General features: G+C 42.3%; 1 protein-coding gene across 1 annotated transcript in view; it reads left to right on the top strand.

Annotated features, from left to right (window-relative positions):
• Positions 1 to 27,622, top strand: part of LOC147012459 (sodium-dependent noradrenaline transporter-like) — a 71,404-nt gene that overhangs the window by 37,999 nt on the left and 5,783 nt on the right. Inside the window, exons 10-14 of the mRNA XM_085856723.1 lie at positions 22,123 to 22,251; positions 22,379 to 22,478; positions 23,231 to 23,331; positions 23,434 to 23,601; positions 24,456 to 24,527. Of these exons, the coding sequence (XP_085712849.1) occupies positions 22,123 to 22,251; positions 22,379 to 22,478; positions 23,231 to 23,331; positions 23,434 to 23,601; positions 24,456 to 24,527 (570 nt within the window). The remainder of the gene's footprint in view (positions 1 to 22,122; positions 22,252 to 22,378; positions 22,479 to 23,230; positions 23,332 to 23,433; positions 23,602 to 24,455; positions 24,528 to 27,622) is intronic.

The following is a 27,622-nucleotide window of genomic DNA, read 5'->3' as shown; positions in this document are numbered from 1 at the left end:
AAGACACTTTAAACTGAAATTCCCCATGTTTAAGGTAAAATAAGATGAGTAAATGACCGTCGGTGGTGGTGTATTGAATGTAAACTGGTACAATCACCAATCCAAAGGTCCACACAGGATCGAGCTCCGTCCTGGGTTCCGATTGCTCGCGCACTCTGCGAGAGTGCTGCCCCCAGGGCAGCTCATCAAACATGATGCCCGCAGAACCACAATAACTTTCATCAAACGCATCGGGCTGAGGTTATCATGGATATTCCAAATTACAAATGGTTTTGCTGTGAAATTCAATCCTTGCCTCTGACAGTCCTAGCAATTATAAAGCGGCCGCAGTATTTCCACGGTCACACAATGTAGCAGTCACATTGCGAACGCTGCTCATGGAGAGCTAGGCCTTGTTCTTCTTCTTCTTCTTTTTCTTGTTGTTCTTCTTCTTGTTGTTGTTGTTGTTGTTGTTGTTGTTGTTGTTGTTGTTGTTGTTGTTGTTAAGACAACCTTAATCTCTCGGACTCGGCTCTTGTACATACAAGATCCGGATCGCCTTAAATACTCAGCACATGTACACAACCTCACATAGACGGTGCCTTTTGAGAGCGTCTATCATGAACTTTTAAATATATTCGGACATTTGCTTTAAAGTTTCGAAAAGTTGACGTTACTATTTAAAGATTATTCCATTTATCGTATTGTAATTTCGTAAATACATTATATATTTCGTCAATACACGATATATCGTAAAGACATTATGACGGGTTTCGCTATTGGCTTAATGAAGACACGTGACGAAATATCGGAAGTTGTTGTTGTTGTTTTTTTAAAAAAATGTAAGTTTTTTTTTATTTTTATTTTTTAGCCGACAAAACCTTTAGGTTTTGGACGCTTCTCTTGGACACATTTGCCTTGTTATTTTTCGGGTAACAGCACGGCGTATTTATAAATTGTGGAGACCGAAAACATGGGTGTGCCGTACGGTCTTTGATTTGATGTCGCACGGTGACCTTAGGGCGTTCCTGCGGTGGCCATATAATTTTGAAGGCAGACGCAAGGTGCCCACAAGGCGACCGCAGGGGGCCCTAAGGCGAACGTGCGGCCAGACGGACGGTAACGAATGGGTTAAATTTTTTTTTTTTTGGCTTGTCAAATTGCTACGGCGAACGTAGAAATGAAAAAAGTTATAACTCCGCGTTATAATTCCATGGCGACCCTACGGCCTGTAAAATATAGCCATACGGCGTAGGGCCACCCTGAGGCCACCTCAGTTTCTCTGCAGCCGCCGCACGTTTCTGTCAATTCAGAGGGCGTACGGCCGCCGTATCCTCACCTTAGAGCAAATGTGACTGAGGCCTAAAGTATCGATCGACACACGAGAGATGCTTTCACGAGGATTTCCACCGGCGAACTGAATGAACAAAGCGCGAAGATGCGGCTCGAACAGGTGGGGGAGACACGTGAACAAACATGGACGCTACGTTGTGTTCAGTTTTTTAAAATGTATTAGGCTTTTAGGGCAAAATTTTCTCGAAAAAATTGTTCGGATTCCAATTTGTTCAAACAATGGAGCGTTCCGATTCTGGGGGCACCACAGTATATTATAGTTATAGTATATTCAGATATATATATATATATATATATATATATATATATATATATATATATATATATATATATATATATATATATATATATATACTGTTATATTTTTATTTCAGTAAAAAAAAGAACTGGTATATATACCCACTCGTTACCGTCCGTCTGGCCGCACATTCGCCTTAGGGCCCCCCTGCGGTCGCCTTGCAGGCACCTTGCGTCTGCCTTGAAAATTCTATGGCCGCCGCAGCGACGCCCTAAGGTCACCGTGCGACATCAAATTGAAGACCGTACAGCACCCCCACATTTTCGGTCTCCACAATTTATAAATATGCCGTGCGGCTCCCCGAAAAATAAAAACATATGTGACTGCTACATTGTGTGACCGTGGAAATACTGCGGCCGCCATATAATTGCTAGTGGCCGCAGATTTTGGAGACCACACGGCCGCCGTGGCAAATGTGACCTTGACCTTCTAGCAAGATTCAGACAAAATGGTTGTGCCTGGCGATGCAACCACAGAGCCAACTTTGTCCAAAAGATCGGTTTGTTGAAGTGGATCTTTTTCTCAAAAAAAGAGAAGCTGGCCCGGCGGGCCTTCACTTCAGACTCTTCTGTCAAGAGCCCACCACCCTCCACTCTAATTGCAGTACACCATAGGATGGGCTTGGAGAAAGGCAATGGACGAATTCCCCTGTAAGCAGGACGAGAATCACTTGACCACAGGTGATGCTCAACCCCCTCACAGATTCCTTGCACATATGCCTCCTTGTCCTCCCTCAGCACACAGTTTTATGCCTCAACTCTCTGAACAGCTCTGCTCTGCCATTAAGCCTGGCCCGGTGACTATGGTCAATGGTATCCAGTGTCTCTTGAGAGACAAAATTCTTCTTCGCTTGATGGTGAGTTCCAAATCTCCACTCCGCCAGTTTGCAAACTCCTCAGCTACCCTCTCATCCTTGAGCTTGTCAACTTCTAGCCTGAGGCTGGGATGGTACCATTCTCCCAGATTTAAGCTGTAACTTCAGAGTTGTGAACTCTATCTCGGATGCATCTGCTGAATAGTAGTAGTCAGAGTTGCTACAACAAGCCTGTGGTTGGTATTGAGGACCTGAGCACTCCATGAGACCCTGCAGTTCTGAATCATCCTCCAGCACCCATTAACATGCACATGGTCAATATATTTTGCCACACCACCAGCGTTGGAGTACCAAGTCCAGAGATGAGCTTGTGAGTGCTGAAACCATGAACCAGCCACTCTAAGTCCATGACTTCTTGCAAAGTCAAAGAACTTAGTGCTATTCTGGTTCACAGTTCCAGATCCATGGGGACCAATACACTTCTCATAACCATCCCTATCAGTTCCAGTCGATGCATTGAAATCCCCCAAGATGAGAAGAGTATCTTCTCCACCATGATCTCACCACTATCCGGTCTCCGAACCTCAGAGAGAGCTGCAATACCGATGTTTAAACGCTTGAGCTCAGATGATAACAGTGGCAGGTGATCATCCTGTCTTAGGGACAGGACCTTCTAGGCACCCACCCGAAGAGACCATCTCAGGTTAACCCAAGGAGACCGCCGTCTGGTGGACGGCACCTCAGCACCACTCCGACACACACTACCGTAGCCCGACCCAGGAAGGTAACTCCGTGCTTTTCCTCATATCATCCAAGAGTGGGGGTCTCTAAGGCTTTGCCCAATCCCATAATCTGGTAAGCTGCCCTGCGGAGGGCAGCTGCACATGAGGTACACTCACGGAGTGGGTTTTCAGATTTTTTAATGCTTTCAGTCTGTTTTGCGGAATGAAGGGTTTTACGGTGGCCGGAGTGCAAATCCTGCCACCAACTTCCTCATAAAAAGTAACCCAAATGCAGGAGGACATCTGCAGCCACAGACAAAGTTGGGCACCAGATATGGATGACCGTTGGCTCACAAGGTGCTCCTCCACCCTTTGAAGGGTTTTGTTTTTAATCCTGCTGGGTGTCCATGTCATACACCCTCCTCACCAAAAAACCTGATGAGGGGAGACGGTTTAGTCACCGCCAACCTGATCATGAACAGGTTAGTACAGGTTTACACAGTACCTGTAGCAAGTCACAGATCTGATCTGGCCTGTCTTGACAATAAATGTATACTTGTGGTATTATTGTATGCTTGTATTGTTAACTACTTGTGCTATTATTGTGTACTTTTGGTATTACTGCTTGCCTGCAGGTTGTGTAAGAACATGTTAACAGCACTGTGGTACTTTGCTGGCATCTTTCAGTAAATGTGAAATTTACTGAAAGATGTTTTTTTGGGGGAGGATCTCATTATCTCTCAATTGGCAAATTGGTCTCTGTAATTAGCCAAACGGCTCTGGGGAAACATTTAAACTCCCAAAGTTTCAAGAGCCACAGAAAAGAATTGTTTTTGTCCAGTTTCACCGTCTGCACCAATTTTGATGAAATTCCTGCTGAAATGTTTTGGCTCAAAGTGTCCATCAGGAAAAGCACTCAAAGCACCCAGATGTTTGTACATGGGCCATGGCTGTACTGTACATCGATGGATCGTACATAGACCGGGTGTTTGTACATGGGACGTGGCTATACTGTGCATCAATGGGTCTTGTCATACGCGTGACCCTCGGGTCGTACACATAGCATGTGTATCTCGCTAAGTATGTAAAACGAACACTCTTGGCGAGTTGTTATGATATTTACTTGAACGGGAAAAACAAAGATAAGAAAACAACCATTTCCAGCCAGAATAAGTGTGAGCAAGTTTGGAACAAGGAAGACACATCAATCACAAGGATTTTGGGTTTTTATAAGTTTGTGAAATCCATTTGCACTTTTAAAACATTTTAAACTTAATTGTTTATAAAATTGCCATTTTGATTTTAAAAGTAGAACTTGTTCGATTTCCATCAACGAGGGGAGAAGTTCCAACAGATTATGAATAATGGATGGTTTTAATTATATGCAACGCTGTGAATTCATCATCACTGGGATTTAAGGAATGGGACTGAGTGCAAAAATAGGGCTTGCATGATCACGTGGAGGTATACACACTCGCCTCTAAGCTGTCTAGCCTGGGTTTGAATCCCGACCCAGGTATAACCTGTCATCCTGGTGTTTCACAAGCAGGGCGATTCATCAACATGAATGCCATCCCTCGCTCGGATGGACGTTAAACTCGGCGTCCCATCTGCCAGCATTCGTTGGTGGATGTCAAAGATCCCACGGTGTCCTTTCGGAGGAGTGGGCAAGTTATCGCCAGCACCATGAACAAATTACAAATTCATTTATCCTTTGTCGAGTACCCTGTGTTGGAATGGTGACCCATCTCGATCATAACCATCATATCATAACATCAAGGCAAGAAATTGCTTCAGCGTAACCGATGCTCTGGATAGAGCAGGGTGATGATGATGATCTGATGATGACGACGGCGATGAATTAAATCACGTACACCATCGAAATTGATCGAAGGAGGTAAACTTGTATTTGTGATTAAAATGTAAGTTTAACTGTACAGTTGTAAAGCTATGAATATAATAATGAATGACCGACTTCAGGACCACTTCAGGTACATGCGAACGATGGTTGCACCTACTGGGTGATCCAAAGGTATGGATTCTCGATTCCACCTCACATTGGGATTGGATCACTCCTTGGATCACTCGTTGGCTGCTTTGGCAATAACATATTGTTTGTGACTCATGTTTGACTATTATGCACATCTGGAAACACCAGAGGTGGCCGAAGATTATTGATGGGATCCCAGTAGTAAGAGCTGTTCTTGTGTTGGAATCTGGGATTGCACACGGACATGTAGTTGGTCGGTTTGGTGTGATATCTTCTGCGATACCACTAAGGTCTTATAATTGGAGCTGGAGCGATTCCCAATTTTTGGGTCCGATGTCGATACCGACTTTGGAGATTCCTCGTCCACCGATATTTTGTCAACAAATTCCAAATTTTCAAATTTTTTGAAAAATTTCTATTTTATTGAACTTTCAGTCTTAGAGAACATTGAACTTAAATTGTACTATGAATGGACAAATAAATAAATAAAAAACACACACGTCATTAACTTTTTAACAGATTCAACATTAAAATGAAAAAGATAGCAAAAAATACTTGTAAATTGAACGAAAGCTGTTTTATCGTCTGACTGCTCAGCCATCAGAGTTCAGTTCTCTATACTAATACTGCCACTCAATCGTTGGCAGATTGTCGTGAAGAAAACACAGCTTCTCGGTATTTTCACCACCGAGGGAGCTCCTTTTATCGTTCCAAATGTTCCCAACCGTGCTGAACACCCTCTCACTGGAAACTGATGAGAGTGGTGCGCAGAGATATCTTCTGGACATTGAAGAGAGTACTTTGTATTTTTAGAGCCGTGGAATAAATGCCCTTTATTGTATTAAAGCCAAATAAGTTTTATTTTTTTTTCTCATTTAAGTTGAGGTTCATTGAGGAGTATTTGTTCAAAAAAGATGATTCCCTGATCCTTTTCTGTAGAAGATATACCCACAACTTTGTGAAAAACTTGTCATTCCAGGTGTCGGGTCGGGGAAACCTTACATAAACTTTTGAAAATAACAAACACATAATGAAGTAAACTTTTGAAAAAAATTTGTTTTTTACTTTTTGTTCTTTTGGGTACAAAGTTGAGACTGATGGGGGAGTATTTGCTCAACAAAGTGATTCATTGAACCTTTTATTTGGAAGCGATATCCTTTGGAAGATAACCAAACAATGCATAAAACAAATAAAATGGAATAAAATAATATAAAATCGGTCCAACATTTGCAGAACAGTACGCCAAACAACAAAAAGTGATGAGTGTCTCCCCATGCAAGTTCAAAGGACTAAACAAACAACAAGACCCATTAACTTGAAAAGCTCGTGAAACTCATAAAATCTTAAGAATAAAAAGAATAAACTTACTTTTTCCAAAGAAATCGAAGCAGTAATCAGGTTTCAAAGATTCTAAAACTATTAAATAACCAATGAGAAGTCAACATGAACAGGCAGAGCTGTCAGGAGGAAATGAAAGGCAGAAACGCATCACAGAGAAATGGAATGACATCATAGATGATTTAGCGTCATCCCTCCACCCCCCTTCCGAGTTTAGCGATGTTTAGGACCTAACCTCATGATAATGACGTAATTATATGAAAACTAGGGTGAAAATAACTCCGGGTCTCCTCGACCCGAGGACTGGAAAGGAAGGGTAGTGTGAAGAATTAAACTTTTCCCTCGAACCTGAGTGAACTATTTAATGTTTATATCAATGAATTATTTGTAACTAAATTATAGGAGCATACAAGGGAGCTCATGCAAAGAAAAAAAATTATATAACAGTGAATAGTGCAACAAATCATGCTGGGTTGGCCTCCTGGGCCCAACCCTACATCTCAGGGTTAAATACACACTGCTGTTTAGATCACGAAAATCCGAGCCTGCGTATGTAGGGCAGGCCAGGCCTGACCAGCGCTATGTGTGTGACGCGTCACATGACGTGCATGCAGATAACATGTATCGTGCTCGATCCATTCCCCGCACGCTTTAGATTGGTATCGACAGATATCATGTACGCCCACAGCATAAAAACTTGAATGGGATTGGCTATTACATTGACGACGCATTAACACACAGGAACCATTCAGTGGAACACAGGAACCAAGAATAGAAGGAGCCATCAAGTGATAACAAGAAGAATAATTACATAGACTGTGCAGGTTAAAGTACAAGTAAGTCAGACGTGATTAAGGCCGAAGTCACATTTGGCATGGCGGCCGCAGGGTCTACAAAATCTACGGCCACTAGCAATTATAGGGTGGCCGCAGTATTTCCACGGTCACACAATGTAGCAGTCACATATGTTTTTATTTTTCGGGGAGCCGCACGGCGTTTTTAGAAATTGTGAAAACCAAAAACGTGGGGGTGCCGTACGGTCTTTGATTTGATGTTGCACGGTGACCTTAGGGCATCCCTGCGGCAGCCATAGAATTTTCAAGGCAGACGCAAGGTGCCCGCAAGGCGACCGCAGGGGGGCCCTAAGGTGAACGTGCGGCCAGACGGATGGTAACGAGTGGGTATATATACCAGTTCTTTCTTTACTGAAATAAAAATATAATAGTTTGGAATATACCAGTATATATATATAACTGAATATACTATAAGTATATATATATATATATATATATATATATATATATATATATATATATATATATATATATATATATATATATATATATATATACCAGTTCAGAGTATAGGCAAGTACCTTTACTCCGATCTCTAGCGGAAGCGCACGGTCGACGCAGACTGCCACGGAGGCCGTACGTAGGACGCACGGCGGGCATAGGGGAACTGTGCATCGACCCTGCGTTGCCCACAGGTAGTCACACAGACTGCAAGGCCACCGTACGTGGAACACAGGGACGCCTTAGGACTACCCTACGGCGACTGTCAAAATAGTGCGGCCGCCGTAATTTTTTGGGGGTTGTCAAAATTCATTTTACATTGATAAGAGCCTACGGCAGCCGCACGAATAGCGCAAGCCCACCGTACGCCCTACGTACGGACGATGTGGAACACATCAACGTCACAGCTTGGCTTGTCGAATTGCTACGGCCAACCTAGAAATGAAAAAAGTTATAACTCCGCGGCATAATTCCATGGTGACCCCTACAGCCTGTAAAAGATTGCCATACAGCGTAGGGCCACCCTAAGGACACCTCAGAAACTCTGCGGCTGCCGCACGTTTCTGTCAATTCGGGGGGGGGGGGGTGGGTATGGCCACCGTATCCTAGCCGTAGAGCAAATGTGACTTAGGCCTAAGGAAGGCCAATGTTGGGGTTTTTTTCCTTGCAAATTCACCGGACTAAAAATAATCAATCGATGCTTCTAAAAATGTGGACCTTTGTAATTTGGCCAAAGGGGGATGCATCCAACGTCCAAGCATAAAACATCAAGGCACATCGGTGGCATAAATTCCGATACCAATGTTTTTTTCAAAAAGCCGATTATTGGCCGATACATCAGTTAAACCAATATATCAGCTGGTTTCGACTTGTAATAAACCTGGAGGACTAATGAATGGAAGAGAATTGAAGACAGAGGAAGTGCTCTGGCGGCCATGTTGATGTGCCGATCATTTTGTAAACAAACTACAGGAAGCGTATAAACTGATTGCTCTCAAAAATTGTTTTCATGGAACATTGTCGATTCTCTTGAGTTATTTGTTCCCTAATTGTGAGAGACTGAGTGGGGATTCATCCAGCATCAAGATGCTTGGACTTGGGACCAGGCAAAGGTGCGGTTAAAGGGACCATCACATCCAACAGAACACAGAACCAGAGAGTTTGTGTCAAAGCCACCCAATGCTCGCCTGTTTTATACATTTATCGTTTTTAAAAGACTAGTCTAATAATGTTTTTTTACTAGAAGGATGCAAAAATATTATTAATACAATGCTGAAAATGGAAAGTGACATCCAGAGAGCAGTTCATGTTACAGTGGCAGCATTATTAATGAATAAGTCGAACTACCATGCAGTATCATTTTTATTTGTAATTATGATGGCATCACAATTTTCACAGTGCATGTGCAATGGTATTTATCAACATTATGCAATAATACATTATTATTTGTAATTATGATGGCATCACAATTATAACAGTGCATGTGCAATGGTATTTATCAACATTATGCAATAATACATTACCTACTTGCCTTGCCATGAGAAATGCATCTAAAAGAAAAAGTAATATGTCGTGTTTTGACTTCACAAATATTGAGTCTCTGAAAAAGGTGCACCAAAATTTTTTATTTCATTTGGACTTCATTGCATCCCTAGTACACATATTAAATGAATGGCAAGCGTCTCGTATCAACAGGCGAGCATTGGGTGGCTTTATCACCATCTTAGGTTGAAATTATTATTTTTTTAATCATTTGTTAATTTCAACTTCTCTACACCAATAGTATACCCCAAAGGAACCTCCATGCCAAATATCAGCATCCTAGTACACATATTAAATGAATGGCAAGCTTCTAAATTATTTGCACAAAAACTTTAACGTTGATGTGCTACAAAAAAGTTAAGTTCAAAACAGGTCAAAAATTTAAAACATTTGAAATTATTTTTTAACTTCAACCACTACATCAATAATATACCCCAAAAGGAACCTCCATGCCAAATATCAGCACCCTAGAACACATATTAAATGAATGGCAAGCTTCTAAATAATTTGCACCAAAAACTTTAACATTTTCACGCTCACGCTCACGCTCACGCCGGGGGGTATCGCTATAGCTCTCTGTTCTTCTAACAGGCGAGCTAAAAACAACATGATAACAAGTGAGTATTTACACAAATTGTCCTGCCATTATATCCACTTGATTGTGATCCATCATAAACTATTGATAATACCTGTTATTCTTTACTGATGAGAGAACAAGATCAGCTTGCTGTACTTCTTCATGATGTAGTCCTCACCTTGCTCTTCATTCATTGATCTCACCTGGTGATGGAATCAGACTTTACAAAAGCATTTAGAGATGTTCCAAATTGGTGTGAAGCTGTGTTTATTGTCACCCTCTGAATCAAACGTGTTCACTCGGTGAATCAACTTCAGATCCTCCAACCTCATGCAAGACAATGTGAAATGACTGAATTGATGCCTGGATTACATGGCATTCTACGATCCACCACCACAAGTAATCATTTGATGCACCGTTCACTGGCTTCACAGACTGGAATGACACTTGCTGATGGTGGGACCAGTCACCTCTGTTATTTGTTGCTCTGAGGCCACAGGTCGGTGTCAATTGATCAACATCACATGCTAATAGCTGAGAGATATTCGCCACACTTCAATGACCTTCCAATCATATGCACAACATACCCAGAGATGTATCCGATGCCTGACTCTGTGAACGCCGATAGCCATTCAAAACTTGGTATGTCTGCGGTGTCACGGTTCGTGCCCGTTGGTGAGCGAAGTTCCAAATCATACCGTTGAGCCGCCATCATATCTTGACTTTCATCTGGAACTGCTATTTTGGTCACATTATGGAAAGAGGCTGCATCCAGTATTCTGGTGGCATCCTGTGGGGAGCAATGACCATTTATGGCTATGATGTCATGTCGCATCAACAGATGCTTGTACGCACTGATGAACTGACTGTGGGGTTGTTCTTGCTTTCAAATGAGATCTGAACAGCCTCAAAAAAGCTCGAGATGGTCCTGACTGAGCTTGTATGTTAACAGGTATCTCAGTGGAGAATCTGCCACTTCAACGTCCATGAAGTAGAAGTTCCTGATACTAACGATATCTTGCACAACAAGATACATTGTTCTCTTCTTTGTACCAGACTCTAGGCATCGGGATGACGGATTTAATAAGATGGGGGTGTAGTAAGATGGCATAACGTCTGGGACATAATTACGTCTCGTGCTAGGCTAGGCCTCTACGGTTGGTGTATTATTCATGACTGAATGATTATTCCACTTTGCAACTTGAAAAAACACAAAAGACCACGTAACTTCTGATCCCTGTGAACAGAAAGCGAATTTGTAATATTGTTTTTTTGGTGAATAAATGTGCGTATTACTCGAAGTATCGCTGGGATGTTAGCAGTAAACAAAATGTTTGTAGAATAAAAAATATTGCAAACATTGACTGTCAATAAACTGTATTACTGTACTGAGACAGAAGTGATGTGGTGCAACTACCGTCAGCGACCGGTTCAATGCTCATATTATTTAATTTGCTGGCTGGTGTTAAGTGGGAATTTGGAAACCTTTCTCGTCATTAAGGCTCCAAGCACAAAAATATCCTGCAAAGTCAACTTGGTAATCAAACCTCGTTTCGAGAGACTACATGAGATCAGCATTGTCTCTCTGGACATATCTCGTGCTTTCGATACAGTCTGGCATCCCACCTTGCTCTCCAAACTCTCTGTCTCTGGCATCCAAGATCAACTCCACACATGGCCGACTGACATCCTCTACTCTCCGGAATCCTTTCATCTCCTCCCCCAAGAGAAGCTGAACTGCCCCCGAGGCAGTGTCCCAGCTCGGCCCAGTCCTATTCCAGATTTTCATTCATGATCTCTGACTCTGGAAAATCCTCTTTACCTATTTCCAGATGATTCCACCTTATGCCGTGACATCCCTCATCCTTCAGACAGGAAAGCTGCAACCTCTTCCCTCTATTCAGACCTAAGCCGCTGTCACACCTTGACGTTTTAGCCAGCGTATGGCAACGTATCAAAATGTATGTAAAACGCTGGCGTACGCTGAACTAGTGATGTTTTTTTTCAGTTTTTGGCGTATTCATAACGAGTTGGACGTATGCATAACGTATTAGTAATGTACACAGAACGTTTCTATAGCATATAGATAACTTATACCAAGGAATGCTTAGCATGTTGTTGGTGTTCACAACCTATGCCCAACAATAGTCTAACGTATGCATAGCGCGGCAGCGTATCGCCAACCATCACTTGGCGTAGCCTATTAAAAGGCTGCCGCTCGACGATTCAAATCATAACCGCACTAGACATCGAAGTGTCAAGGCCCTGTCACACCTTGACGTTTTAGCCAGCGTATGCCGACGTATGAAAAATTTGCCGAATATGCTGGCACACGTCGAATACGTTATGGGAAAGTTTTGTATCCGTTAAGAGCACGCGGAAGCACGCTGGCATACATCGTAGTATGCCGAGCACGTCGACAAATTTTAAGCATGCTCAAAATTTTTAGACGTATGCCAGCGTATGACGCACACGTTCCGCATACACTGGCCATAAGTTGTAGGCACGTTATGCAATCGTTGACACACGTCAACACACGTTACTTGTAAGTTACTCATAAGTCGAAACACGACGAGGTAATGTTGAGCGTACCCGAAACTTATTTCTAACCTATGAGTAACATGCTTTGAACCTCTGAATAACATGCTTTGAACCTATGTGTAATGCATCTCCAATGCATATTGACGTATGCAGATGTATTTGACGTCTTCCAGACGACCACAGAACTTACTGAACGTGTTTTTAACTTACAGCTACCGTATAATGGCGTATTGGCAGCGTTTAGGGGGATTGGTATATAAAAATGGGGTTCACAGGAGGAACCCATCAGTGTTTCAGACTCCATGTTTTTTTTTTTTTTTTTTTTTTTTCTTCGGCATGACGGTGATGTTGACACTTCGATTTCTAGTGGGGTTATAACATAATATGATTAAAAGGCTGCCGCTCAATGATTTAAATCATAACCGCCTGAGAATTGGAAGTGTCAACCACGCAGTCACACCTTGACGATTTAGCCAGCATATGCCGACCTATGAAAAATGTGTCTAAAACACTGGTACACGTCGTGTATACGTTAAGAGCACACTGAAAAACGATGACGTCCGCTGTCATATTTCGTGGTACGTCTCGTACGTCATGAAATTTCAAGCATGCTGAAAATTTTACGACGTACTCGCCGTATGACGCACACGTTCCGCTACGCTGGGAATAAGTTGTAGGCACGTTATGCGATCGTTGACACACGTCGACACAAGTTCCTTGTAAGTTACTCGTAAGTCGAAACACATCGAGGTAATGTTTAGCATACCCGAAACTTATTTTCTCCGTCAAGGCACATTTTCTTTTTTTCTCCTTGGCTCCATGAAGGCACATGACGAAATATCTGAAGTTGTTGTTGTTGTTGTTGTTTTTTTTTTTTTTTTTTTTTTTTTTTTTTAAGTCTATCACGAATTTTAAAATACTAGTACAGGCCCGTAGGTGTGTAAACGATGACTGGATTGGTGCATTATTTCAATGAGATCGGACCAACCGTATCATAAATGGCCATAACTTGGGAAACACCTGGGAAACATATTCAGGTCTCCAGCGTCAATTGTGACGCCATATCAAATGAAGAATTGTGACGCTCCCTCTCTCTCGCTCCCCCCTAGTCTCGCCCCTCCTCTCTCCCCCCTCCTCTCTCACCCCCTCTCTCGTCCCCTCCTCTCTCCCCCTCTCTTGAATTGTGACGCCCTCTCTCTCACCCCCCTCTTTCCCCCCTCTCTCCCTCCCCTCTCTCACCCCTCTCTTTCCCCCTCTCTCTCCCCCCTCTCTCGCCCCCTCCTCTCTCCCTCTCTTGAATTGTGATGCCCCTCTCTCTCACCCCCTCTTTCCCCCCTCTCTCCCTCCCCTCTCTCGCCCCCCACTCTCTCCCCTCTCTCCCCTCTCTCTCTCCCCCTCTCTCACCCCTAGTCTCAGCCCTCCTCTATTCCTCTCTCTCCCCCTCTTTCTCCCCCTCTCTCTCCCCCCTTTCTCACCCCTAGTCTCACCCCTCCTCTCCCCCTCCTCTCTTGCCCCTCTCTCGCCCTTCTCCCTCGCCCCTCTCTCTCGCCCCCACTCCCACCCCCTTTCTCACACCCCCTCTCACAACCCCTCTCCCGTCCCCCTCTCTCACTCTCTCTCTCTCTCGTCCCCACTCCCACCCCCTCTCTCTCCCCCTAGTCTCGCCCTTCCTCTCTCCCCTCCTCTCTCGCCCCTCTCTCTCGCCCCCCACTCTCATCCCCCCTCTCTCACAGATATTGGTTGACAGATAAATGGCCGTAACTTGGAAACCGCTCGTCCGATTAATATTGTTGCGAATTCGCGCCCGCCTGCGTGTGATCGGCTGCTCGACTCAAATGGCGGCCGCCTCGCCCACCGGAACGGACAATTCTGTCGTGACCCTCTCTGAACAACTCCGGGAGCTCATCACGGGTGGGGGTTTAACCCCACCACGACCGTGCCAATTGCCCACTCGCGCAGGATAGGGTCGCTCGCCAAATTCGATCTACCTAAGTACCTGCGCGGATGGTCGACCGGGCGATCGTACCTCGCCGCAGGCCGACTCTGGACACGAACCGCTTAAGCGGTCTGTTCTGTGCTATCAGGATAACTGAGCGGTGTTATCGTCGGCCTCGACGGTTCCGATTAATTATCGGGCGTATCAAGCCCACTACGAACCCTTTACGTGAAGCAGGATGGAGGGTCAATAAAGAAAAGACGAAGCGAAACGGGAAAACAGTTCACACAATGCACATTTATTACGCGACACACGGAAAGCACACATATACAGCCAAACAGTCAAAATGTATCTATAGCAGTAAAACAAAGGAAACAATGATGCAGAGTTACTACCGACTACGCGCACACACGGCAACACTTATACAGTTCGACTTTAAGGCCTGGTCACACCTTGACGTTTTAGCCAGCGATGGCAACGTATTAAAATGTATGTAAAACGCTGGCTTACGTTGAACTTTTGATGTTTTTTTTTAAAGATTCTGACGTATTCATAGCGACTTGGTCTTATGTATAACGCATTGGTAACGGACACAGAACGTTTCGTTGTGTTATAGATAACTTATACCAACGAATGCTGAACCTGTTGTCGGCTTACACAACCGATGCCCAACGATAGTCTAACTTAGGCATAGCGCGTTGCACGCATCGCCGACGATGTCGTGACGTAGCCTATTAAAAGGCTGACGCACAACGATTCGAATCATAACTGCCGTAGAAATGGAAGTGACAACATCGCGGTCACACCTTGGCGATCTTACCAGCGTATGCCGACCTAAGAAAAATGTGTCTATAACGTTGGGGCACGTCAAATACGGTATGAGTAAGTTTGGTATACATGAGTACAACGCTAAAGTGCGCTATCATACGTCGTATCAAGTAAGTATAGCACGTCAAGAAATTTTAAACATGTTCAAAATTTTTGGACATACTCGGCGTATGACACACGTTCCGCATGCGATGGGGATAAGTTTTACACACAATATGTGGACGCTTACACACGTCCACAAAGGCTACTTATAAGCTACTCATAAGTCGAAACACATCGCGGTAATGTCTTTTTTACGCGAAACTTATTTCTAACTTATGTTTGACGTGCTTTGAACCAATTCTGTACATAGTCCCAACACACATCGACGTATGTAGACGTATTCCAATGACGTCTTCCGGTCGACAAAAAAAAAAAAATGAACGTGTTTCTAGCTTACAACTGCCAAATAAAGACGTGTTCCCAGCGGTGTTGGGAATTGGTATATAAAAATGGTGTTCATAAAATTGGAACCCAACAGAGTTTTCGAGTCCTTTTTGAGTCGATGTCCATGTCAGCAGTATCAGTATCAGTATCAGTATCAGTATTAGTATTAGTATTAGTATTAGTTTGTTCATGTTGGCAGTAGGAGGTGAGTGTGAGGGGGAGGGTGTGGGTTATGATGGATCGTCCTTGCGTCCGCGTGTCCACTGGTAGGAGACATCTTTGCACCATTGTTCGAAGTTCTTCGTGGCTAATTTTTTATGGGGCTTTTTCAACAATGAGCTATAGCTTGTTTTTACGATTTAGGTCTATTCATAACGGGTTGGACAAATGCACAATGAACTAATAATGTGCATAGAGCGCTTTGATTACTTATAGATACGATATACCAACGAATAATTATCGTCTAGCCGGCGTTCACAAACTATGCCCAACGATAGCCTAACTTATCCATATCGTGCGGCAGTTTATCTTTGCCGGTGACGTGGGGTTTGCTATTCATCGGCTGCCACTCAACGATTTAAATGGCTGCATCTCCACTATTGAAAGTAGACGCTTGTGCTCAACAATTGGATTTTTTTTACACTCAACGACTTCTAAACGGTACCACTCAGCTAGTTTCATTGTTTACAATGAACGATTTAAATTGCTGTCACTCGCCTTTGTTTTTTGACGCTGGGGTTTTGAAATTTGAAGCGTTTCTTCTGAACGTGTTAAAACGCTCAAACTCGACTATTTTAAATAGACACTGCCGATGGACAATTGGAATCATAGCCAAGCTAGACATCGAAGTGTGAACTTCCTCGTCATGCCGAAGAAAAGTTTGAAGAATGCTGAAAATAAGTGTTGTGGCCGTGGCCGTGGACGCTGACGCAAGGGCGATCCATTATACTGACGTCTTTCAGCCTATGAGTAACTTAAAAGTAACGTCTGTCGATGTGTGGCAACGATAGCGTAACGTGCCAACAACACGTTAATCATAGGTTAGAAATAAGTTTCGGGTACGCTAAACATTACCTCGGCGTGTCTCAACTTATGATTAACTTACAAGTAGCATGTGTTGACGTCTGTCAACGATCGCAGACCGTGCATACAACTTGTGGCCAGCGTAGCGGAACGTGCGAGTCATACGCCGGCATACGTCGTGAAATTTCAAGCATGAAAAAATTTGAGAACAACCAAAAAGTACAACGTTTAAAGCCAATGTACAATGACGTATGGCAGTGTTTTTCAGCGTGCTCTCAATGTTATCAAAACTTACCCATAACGTATTCAACGTGTGCCAGCATTTTAGAAAAAATATTCAAAAATCGGCATACGTTGGCTAAAACGTCAAGGTGTGACTGGGCCTTTACAGACTGCGCCAACACACATTTACTCAACTGCAAAGGAAAGAAGCCACCCTCATAGACAAGGGGGCAGACGGGCCTGCAGGCCAATATGTGCGTGGGACCTGAAGGAGCGGCCAGGTCCGCGAGACCGGGTGGGTCCTACCCGCATCCTCGTGACGCGTTGGCGGACGAGCCGCAGACGTGGCCGTGTGGCTATGCCCCGACTCCGTGCTCCTTCGAGGGTTTCGTTGGCACGACGTTTGGAGTGTGGTGGGAATGGGGCCCCCTTTGTTGCACTATCTCAGCGCGGGGGAAAAGGGGGAATTGTTGATGCCCTGGGGGAGGGAGAATGGCTGGTTGGCTTGGGTCCCGCGACGAGTGATCTCCCACCGCGACCTCGTCGCCGACCGCCGTCCTTCTCGCCTCGGACCCGAGCTCCTTGGCCTCTTCCCACAACTCTCCTCAGCCGACTGCAGACCCCAACTCGATGCCTTTGCCACCCGACTCCACTCTCTGCCACACTCTGCCGCTGCCACACTCTGCTCTCCAACCAAAAACTGACTCTTCCACCAAAACTGACTCTGCCACCAAAACTGACTCTGCCCCGATTCGCCTGGTGCTCGCCGTTTTATAGGCCGGCAGGAGAAACAATATGCAAATTTCTGGATCAGAATGACCTCGGGGGCGGAGCCACGCTCGCCAATTGGACGGAGGAAAAGTGGGCGTGAACCTCCCCTGATCCTAGAATTTGCATATATGGATTTCATACAGACGCACCTGGAGGTGGGGCCAAGCCGCTCCGCGCTTGCTGATTGGATGGCTCAGAAGTGGGCGTGTAGCATTCTTGATCCAAATTCTCCCTCGGAAAGGCCGCGATTTGCACTCACGGCTCGGTGCGTATCTTGAATGAGCCCAAGACAGCCCGACGCTCAGTGTTCACAGGTGGTGCGGGAATGGCCATAGAAGGAGAGAGGTGAGGGTGGTGGAGGGTTTATCGGTGGTGGTTTGATGGTTATGGCGGTTGAGACGTGGTTGGTTCAAAATAAAGATAGAACAGAAAAACGGCTATCTCAAAGCGTCGCAGCCTGAATGAATCACATAAATTCCCTCTAAACAACGGGTTCGGGGCTAACTACACATGTACTTAGAGTTATCTCACCTACGGGCCCTGAATGGTGGTTTGCGAATTTCCACAGCCGTAACAATATCAAATCTCGAAAAGGCACATCCGTGGGTCCCCAGCAATATTCCTGGCAAGTTTCAATCAGATCGGACCGTCAATCATGCAAAAAAAAAACAATAATAATAAATACATAAATAAACATTAATTGTGACATCATTCGTGACGTCATAGCACCGTGTCTTGTCATTGGTCGACAGATAAATGGCCGTAACTTGGGAACTGCTTATCCGATTAATATCAAACCTTGAAAAGGCACATCCACGGGTCCCCAGCAATATTCCTGGCAAGTTTCAATCAGATCGGACCGTGAATCGTGCAAATCTTTTTAAATAAATAAATAATAAATAAAGAAATATTAATTGTGACGTCATTCGTGATGTCATAGCAACGTGTCCTGTCATTGCTCGACAGATAAGTGGCCATAACTTGGGAACCGCTCGTCCGATCGATATCAAACCTCGAAAAGGCACATCCGCGCGTCCCCGGCAATATTCCTGGCAAGTTTCAATGAGATCGGACATGCGGTCGTCGAGAAACGGCGGTCGCAGACAGACAGACAAACAGACACACAGAGATTGCTGGGATTACAGATAGATATTCGGACATTTGCTTTTAAGTTTCGACGTCGACGTGACAATATCCTCAAACAGAAAATATTCACAGAGGAGGAACTAAGAATAAGACATGAGCAAACTGAAGAGGCAATCGGACGTGACGTAACGGCACGTGATGAAATATCGGAAGTTATTGTTGTTGTTTTTTATTTTTTAAACGCTGCCAATACGCCATTATATGGTAGCTGTAAATTAGAAACATGTTCAGTAAGTTCTGTGGTTGTCCGGGAAAACGTCAATCAAATACGTCTACATACGTCAATATGCGTTGGAGGTACGTTACACATAGGTTCAAAGCACGTTACTCATAGGTTAGAAATAAGTTTTGGGTACGCTAAGCATTACCTCGACGTGTTTCGACTTATGAGTAACTTCCAAGCAACGTGCCTCGACGTGTATCAACGATCGCATAACTTTCCTCGACATGTGTCAACGATCATGTGACGTGCCTACAACACGTTACTCATAGGTTATAAATAAGTTTCGGGTACGCTAATCATTACCTCGACGTGTTTCGACTTATGAGTAACTTACAAGTAACATGTGTCGACGAGTGTCAACGATCGCATAACGTGCCTACAACTTATGGCCAGCGTAGCAGAACGTGTGAGTCATACGCCGGCATACGTCGTAAAATTTCAAGCATGGAAAATTTGAGGACAACCACAAAGTACAACGATGAAAGCCAGCGTACTACGACGTATGGCAGTGTTTTTCAGCGTGCTCTTAATGTTATCAAAACTTACCCATAACGTATTTGACATGTGCCAGCGTTTTAGACAAATTTTTCATAAGTCAGCATACGCTGGCGAAATCGTCAAGGTGTGACAGCGCCTTAAGGTGCGACCAGCGTTTTCATCTTTTTAACACCACCATCATCACTTCCGGTTTCTTCCTCGAAATCGCTCACATTTGGCTCGAAACGCGACAGCTCTATAACTCCCCCAAAAGTGTTTCCATCACTAATTTTGTCTCCAATGGTTTCTTCAAAATCCCACTGATCTGTTGCAACCGACTAAGAACCTTCAGAGCTACTAATGACGGTGGAATCAGAATATGGATCCGAGCTTGACGTGTACTGTTTCTCGATGTAAAGCCACCATCGGATCAAGATGGGTTCAATGTGTGACGTCACTGGCGAACTTGAAAATCGACACTCCGGGGCTGTTTTCAACACTGAGATTGGAAAAAAAAATTCAATTTTTTTTCCCTTTCAAATTAGACTGTGATTAATGATTATCAATAGTTTTCAGAAAAAACATAAACATTTCGTTTGGGTTCCCCCTAAAAAAAAAAATCACAAGCTGGTCGAAAACTTGGAATATGTACTTCAATCCTGAGAAATCGCACACTCTCATTGCCAAAGTATTGTGTGGAAACCCCCCCTACTACCTAAATCTGTAGAAACTACCTAAATCCAGAATGGCTGCCCACCTCCACTCGCTAGTTTCTCTTTTTCCCACCTGTGGAACGAACTTACACATTCTCTTCAATCTCATTGTTCCCTCCAGGTCTTCAAGACAGCTGTTCATCACCATCTAAGATCATCCCCCATCCAAAACCTTGATCTTCTCTATACCTGTTAACCCTCCCCAAGCCCACCTCTTTCCACGTTTCTCTCCATTCCCTCCACTTTGGGTTTTTAAAATTTCAATTAGCTCACCTGGAACATCATTCTGGGGAGCTTGTGGGGAAGGCGTGTCATCCGTCCGTCCATTCACAAATACTTTCAACTTCTTCTCTGAAACTACACATCCGATTTTGATGAAACCTTACCACAACGTTCACCACCGTGTATGTACCAAATTTCCGTTCATGGCATTATAAAATTCGGGCCCTAAAGGGCTTTATGGGGGTTGCCCCTCCAACATCGGTGTTTGCTTTCTTCTCAGAAACGACATACAATTCCTTCGAAACTTGACCACAACCTTCTTCATCACGTGTGATGTGCCAAAGTTTGTTCATGCCATTAAAATTAATCGGGGTCTAAGGGGATGTACAGGTGCGGTTGCCCCTCCCCCCCAAAAGAGGTATTTGCTTTCTTCTTAGAAACTACACACCCAAGTCCGATGAAACTTGACCACAGCTTTCATCACCTGCAATGTACCAAAGATTGTTCACACCATTAAAAAAATGTGGGTCTAAGGGGTGTATGGGGGTTTCCCCCAAAATATGTATTTACTTTTTTCTCTGAAACTACACACACAATTCCGATGAAACTTGACCCCAACCATCATCACCCATGATCTACCAAAGATTGTTAACGGCATTAAAAAAAAAATCCATATTTTGTTCACGTTAGATATTTTGTGGTTTTATTTTCTTCACACATTTACTTTCTTCCTCGTTACACATTTTGTGGGTCATTCATGCCTAGCAGTGGTTGCCTGGTTATCTTATCCAGCCACGACCAGCTGAGCACCCTGGGGGTATTGCCCCAATGTTTTTTGTTTCTCCTCTAGTTTTTTTTCCTTCGAGTTCTGTGATTAAGAGTTTGTGCCTGTCTCCAGGTTTACACCCTCACCCCAACCCAAACCATATCGTCCAATCCCTCCCCTTCAAATCGGTCTTCCCCACATATTTCTCCAGGTCTCCGTTTTTGTCCCTCTATCCTGCTATTTTTGTGTCTCCCACCTCCATTTCTATTGTTCTTTTCGTTTTATTACGTCCTGGTCTGTTCTTTGTTGTAGTTCCGACATGAGTCTCGATTCCATATGCAATCATAGGGGCAATACCCCTGGGCGCTCACCAGGTAGTGGCTGGATAAGATAATCAGGTAACCATGTGCGAAGAAAGTAAAACCACAAAATATGTAGCGTGAACAAAATATGGATTTTTTTTTAATGCCGTGAACAAACTTTTGCACATGTATGGTGATGAATGTTGTGGTAAAGTTGCATCAAAACCATACGTGTGGTTTCAGAGAAGTTGCAAAGATTTGTGGACGGACGGATGGATGGACTGACAGACGACGCGCCATCCCATAAGCTCCGTGGAACTACGTTCCTGGTGAGCTAAAAAAAGCAAACAAGTTGGAAACCATGAACAAATTAAATCAAAATTTACACATGGAATATGAACCTGGGTCACCATGTCCAAAGCAAAGCTTAGTTAACACTCATCCAGCAACCTGATCTGGGATCGCTTTTGAGAAACATGCAAACAAAGGTTTACGCTGAAACTTCACAAACTCTCGACGACATCATACGTATTCAGACTTTGATCTTCTACCATTTTGTAACTTGTGGTGAAGATGGTAATGTAATCGTCTAAGATTATCTTGTTCCGTGTGTGATAGATGGGAGGCCTTGAATCTGTGCTTACGGCTCTGTCGGACGACGTCCCCATGTTTCGTCGTCATCGCAAGCTCGTGACCCTCGGCTGCCTCTTCCTGTCACTGCTGGTCGCTCTTTTCTGCGTCACGAGGGTGTGTTGATCACTCATTACTGACATGTCTGTTTGTCTCTCAATGTCCAGCTTTTTGCCTTTTTTTGTGTTTGTCCGATTAAATTGTTTTCACCTTGCTAATGTCTGCTCTTCTGTGTCCATGGCAGGGCGGTATATACGTAGTCACTCTGCTGGATACATTTGGTGCAGGAACGGCCATCTTGTTTGGTGTGTTTGTGGAATGTGTTGCCATTTCCTGGGTCTATGGTAAGCCCCAAACAAGGATTGTGAAGTAGTTGGGTGTGTATGGCAATGCATAGCGGGATTATCATTAAGTGATATCATATTATCACGGGACAGCAAATACTCCATTCACAAGGTCTTTAAGGTACTGAAAGCCATTTGACCCATCATGCCTGTGCCACCTTCTACAGGTCGTGCACGTCACAAAGCCAACCCTGGGGAGGGAATGTGGCCACACAGTGGTCCACTCATTAAACATATACAACCTAAATGGAGAGATAACAGCAGGCTTTACACCCTCACCTGAAGTTCAACTTGCCGCTGCAGTAGTTTTCAGTCGAGTGTGAAAATAGCAGGAATCAAATTCTGATGAGACAACTGACTGTGGAGTACGAAGTGAGCTCTTTTGCTTCCTGGGATTGAAAACGGAATTGCAAGTTGGCCACAGAACTCAATGAAGTCGTTACCTTTGTGTGGCTGCTCAACCTGCAAAAGATCTCTTAAGAAACCTGGCGGTATAAACGGGGAACGTCGTTTTCTGCATTGGCTCAGGAAGTGACCGGAAGCCATGTTGGGCGGTAAATGTCCTGAAACTGATGACTGTTTCATCCCAACGATGTTGGCATTGTCAATCGGAATGACTTTGTTAGAAGTTTGAATCGCTGTTATGACTGTGTGCCACAATTTAGTGAAGGGAAAAGGATTACATGAGAAGCATGGTGGAGTCACGTGACACGCACTGTTGATTAAGTATCTCTTGTCATGTTCACGACCAGGAGTTGACCGTTTCAGCGATGACATCATGCGTTTGACGGGAGTTCGGCCTGGGTTGTACTGGCGGATCTGCTGGAAGTTTGCGAGTCCCTGTTTCCTCCTGGTATAACTAAGTTTCTCTCCATTCACTTATCAATTTAGAAAGTTCTTACGCATACATACTCTAATTACCCACATTTTCTTCTTGCCCTTCTTACCCCCAAAGTTTGTGCTCGTCATCAGCATTGTGAAGTTTTCTCCACTCAAACATAATGATTACGTGTACCCAACTTGGGCAAACGCACTTGGCTGGACATTGGCAGCCTCCACCATGGCAATGGTTCCTGGTTATGCCTTTTATTACCTAGCCACCACATCTGGTTCACTAAAACAGGTATTACCTAAAGATTGTGGTCATTTGTAGAACATTGAATGTTTTTTTTTTGTATACAAAGTCGAGGCTCGTGTAAGAGCTACGAGACAGAAACATATAACAAGGCAGGAGGGGTGGGAGAGGGAAGCACAAAATAGTGGGGAACAAAGATAATAGGATATCTGTGGAAGGGAGAGGGATGGGGTGGGGTACATGGGGTAACAAAGATGGTACTACAGGGACTTTCTGAAAGGAAAACAGGGAATTTGAAGGTGGGGGGTTTGGGGTGGATTAACGGGAGAAGTAAAGATCAACATGTTGGATGGGGGAAGATAAGAAATGGTGGTGAACAGCTGTTTTGAAGACCTGGAGGGAGGAGTGGGATTGAAAAGAGTGTGGGAGTTTGCTCCAGAGGCAGGAAGAGAGAGAGAGAGAGAGAGAGAGAGGAACAAAATTAATCATTGATTATACTTTATATAGTATTAATCATTGATTATACTTTCTATGATAAGGTTCTTTGAACTCTAATGTTGAAATGCCTTGTTCCAGTCTCGTGCAACCATAATGATGAACAATAATAATGACAATCATTCATGCTCTTTCGCATCAAACCAAGTGGATTTAATACATCTTTCCATGAAACAACATTTTGAATTGCCTACAAGTGTGACGTGTCATACTAAGAGGACTCGGGTTTGAAAGAGGACCTGGAGGAATTATCCAGATCTCTCTGCCTCTTCATCATGTTCCTCACCTCTTTTTCTTTTATGAAAGTTGCTCGTTTTTTGTTGTTGAGCTTGCACAATCTAAGTGTGAAAAATAAAAAAACAGATGAAGAGCTTCCTCTGAACAATCACCATTTTTTGCTCACCCAGCGGCTGGCCTACGCCTTGACACCAGAGAGTGAACATCATCTTGTAGAGAAGGACCAAGTCCGACAGTTCACGGTAAGAGCTGAGAAGCGAAGTTAAAGTGAAAAGGTTTCGTGAGGTACTTTCCTGTTTGATCCAATCTCATATCATCTCGTCTAATGCTGTTAGAAGGTCAGTATTAAGGTCACTGTCAGACACACATCCAGTGTTGACTCCATGGTAGTTTAATCACTGATTATACTTGATATAATACATGGGTAATCGTACAGTAATTAATCAGTGATTATACATTGTATAATACATGGGTACCAGTACAACAGGAATTAATCATTGATTATACTTTATATAATACATGGGTAATCGTACAGTAATTAATCATTGATTATACTTTATATAATACATGGGTAATAGTACAGTAATTTATCATTGGTTATACTTTATTAAATAGATGGGTAATAGTACAGTCATTAATCATTGATTATACTTTATATAATACATGGGTATTAGTACAGTAATTTATCATTGATTATACTTTATATAATACATGTGTACTGGTACAGTAATTAATCATTGATTATACTTTATATAATACATGGGTAATAGTACAGTAATTTGTCATTGATTATACCTCTAGATAATACATGTGTACCAGTACAGTAATTTATCATTGATTATACTTTATATAATCCATGTGTACTTGTACAGTAATTAATCATTGATTATACTTTATATAATACATGGGTAATAGTACAGGAATTAATCATTGATTATACTTTATATAATACATGGGTAATCGTACAGTAATTAATCATTGATTATACTTTATATAATACATGGGTAATAGTACAGTAATTTATCATTGGTTATACTTTATTAAATAGATGGGTAATAGTACAGTCATTAATCATTGATTATACTTTATATAATACATGGGTAATAGTACAGTAATTTGTCATTGATTATACCTTTAGATAATACATGTGTACCAGTACAGTAATTTATCATTGATTATACTTTATATAATCCATGTGTACTTGTACAGTAATTAATCATTGATTATACTTTATATAATACATGGGTAATAGTACAGTAATTAATCATTGATTATACTTTATATAATACATGTGTACTAGTACAGTAATTAATCATTGATTATACTTTATATAATACATGGGTAATAGTGCAGTAATTAATCATTGATTATACTTTATATAATGCATGTGTAACAGTACAGTAATTTGTCATTGATTATACTTTCTATAATACATATGTACGAGTACAGTAATTTATCATTGGTTATACTTTATATAATACATGTGTACTGGTACAGTCATTAATCATAGATTATACTTTATGTAATACATGGGTAATAGTACAGTAATTTGTCATTGATTATACCTTTATATAATACATGTGTACTGGTACAGTCATTAATCATAGATTATACTTTATGTAATACATGGTAATGGTACAGTACTTAATCATTGATTATACCTTTATATAATACATGTGTACCAGTACAGTAATTTATCATTGATTATACTTTATATAATACATGTGTACTTGTACAGTAATTTATCATTGATTATACTTTATATAATACATGTGTACCAGTACAGTAATTTATCATTGATTATACTTTATATAATACATGTGTACTTGTACAGTAATTAATCATTGATTATACTTTATATAATAAATGGGTAATAGTACAGTAATTAATCATTGATTATACTTTATATAATACATGTGTGCTAGTACAGTAATTAATCATAGATTATACTTTATATAATACATGGGTAATAGTACAGTAATTTGTCATTGATTATACCTTTAGATAATACATGTGTACCAGTACAGTAATTTATCATTGATTATACTTTATATAATCCATGTGTACTTGTACAGTAATTAATCATTGATTATACTTTATATAATACATGGGTAATAGTACAGTAATTAATCATTGATTATACTTTATATAATACATGTGTACTAGTACAGTAATTAATCATTGATTATACTTTATATAATACATGGGTAATAGTGCAGTAATTAATCATTGATTATACTTTATATAATGCATGTGTAACAGTACAGTAATTTGTCATTGATTATACTTTCTATAATACATATGTACGAGTACAGTAATTTATCATTGATTATACTTTATATAATACATGTGTACTGGTACAGTCATTAATCATAGATTATACTTTATGTAATACATGGGTAATAGTACAGTAATTTGTCATTGATTATACCTTTATATAATACATGTGTACTGGTACAGTCATTAATCATAGATTATACTTTATGTAATACATGGTAATGGTACAGTACTTAATCATTGATTATACCTTTATATAATACATGTGTACCAGTACAGTAATTTATCATTGATTATACTTTATATAATACATGTGTACTTGTACAGTAATTTATCATTGATTATACTTTATATAATACATGTGTACCAGTACAGTAATTTATCATTGATTATACTTTATATAATACATGTGTACTTGTACAGTAATTAATCATTGATTATACTTTATATAATAAATGGGTAATAGTACAGTAATTAATCATTGATTATACTTTATATAATACATGTGTGCTAGTACAGTAATTAATCATAGATTATACTTTATATAATACATGGGTAATAGTACAGTAATTTGTCACTGTAATAGTAATTTGTAATAGTCATTGTAATAGTCATTGTAATAGATGAATATAATAGTAATTTGTCAGTAATTTGTCACAGTAATACAGCCTCGTCTGACGGCCTGGTGATTCGGGCCCAGCCGGCAACCCCTCAGAGGAACGAACGGGCCTTATGCTCTTTCAGAGTTGATGCTCTCTTTAAGAGCCCGTCCGTCCCTCACGCTGCTCGGACTGTCCCGAAGCCCGATCACCTCAGACCGTTTGATGCTGGCTGGCGACCTCTCTCCGGCTCTCCCCACGTCCCACACGAACATGCAGTTCCGCGTGGCGCGGCTAGCCTGCTGTGCTCCCAACTTCGTCTCCTCGGCGAACCCAGACTTCCACTGCCCTTCCCTTGGACTATAACTCCGCTCCTCACACCACTCCAAACCCCGACTGACTCGACTGCCTTGGCACCTCGCACGCCTTCTTATAGGGTTCGTGAGGCGAGATCTGATCTC

This window comes from Eptatretus burgeri, chromosome 15 (genome assembly GCF_056783735.1).
Source record: "Eptatretus burgeri isolate ZD-2024b chromosome 15, Ebu_testis_v1, whole genome shotgun sequence".
In the NCBI taxonomy this organism is placed as follows: Eukaryota; Metazoa; Chordata; class Myxini; order Myxiniformes; family Myxinidae; genus Eptatretus; species Eptatretus burgeri.
This window is presented reverse-complemented; position numbering and strand designations above follow the sequence as displayed.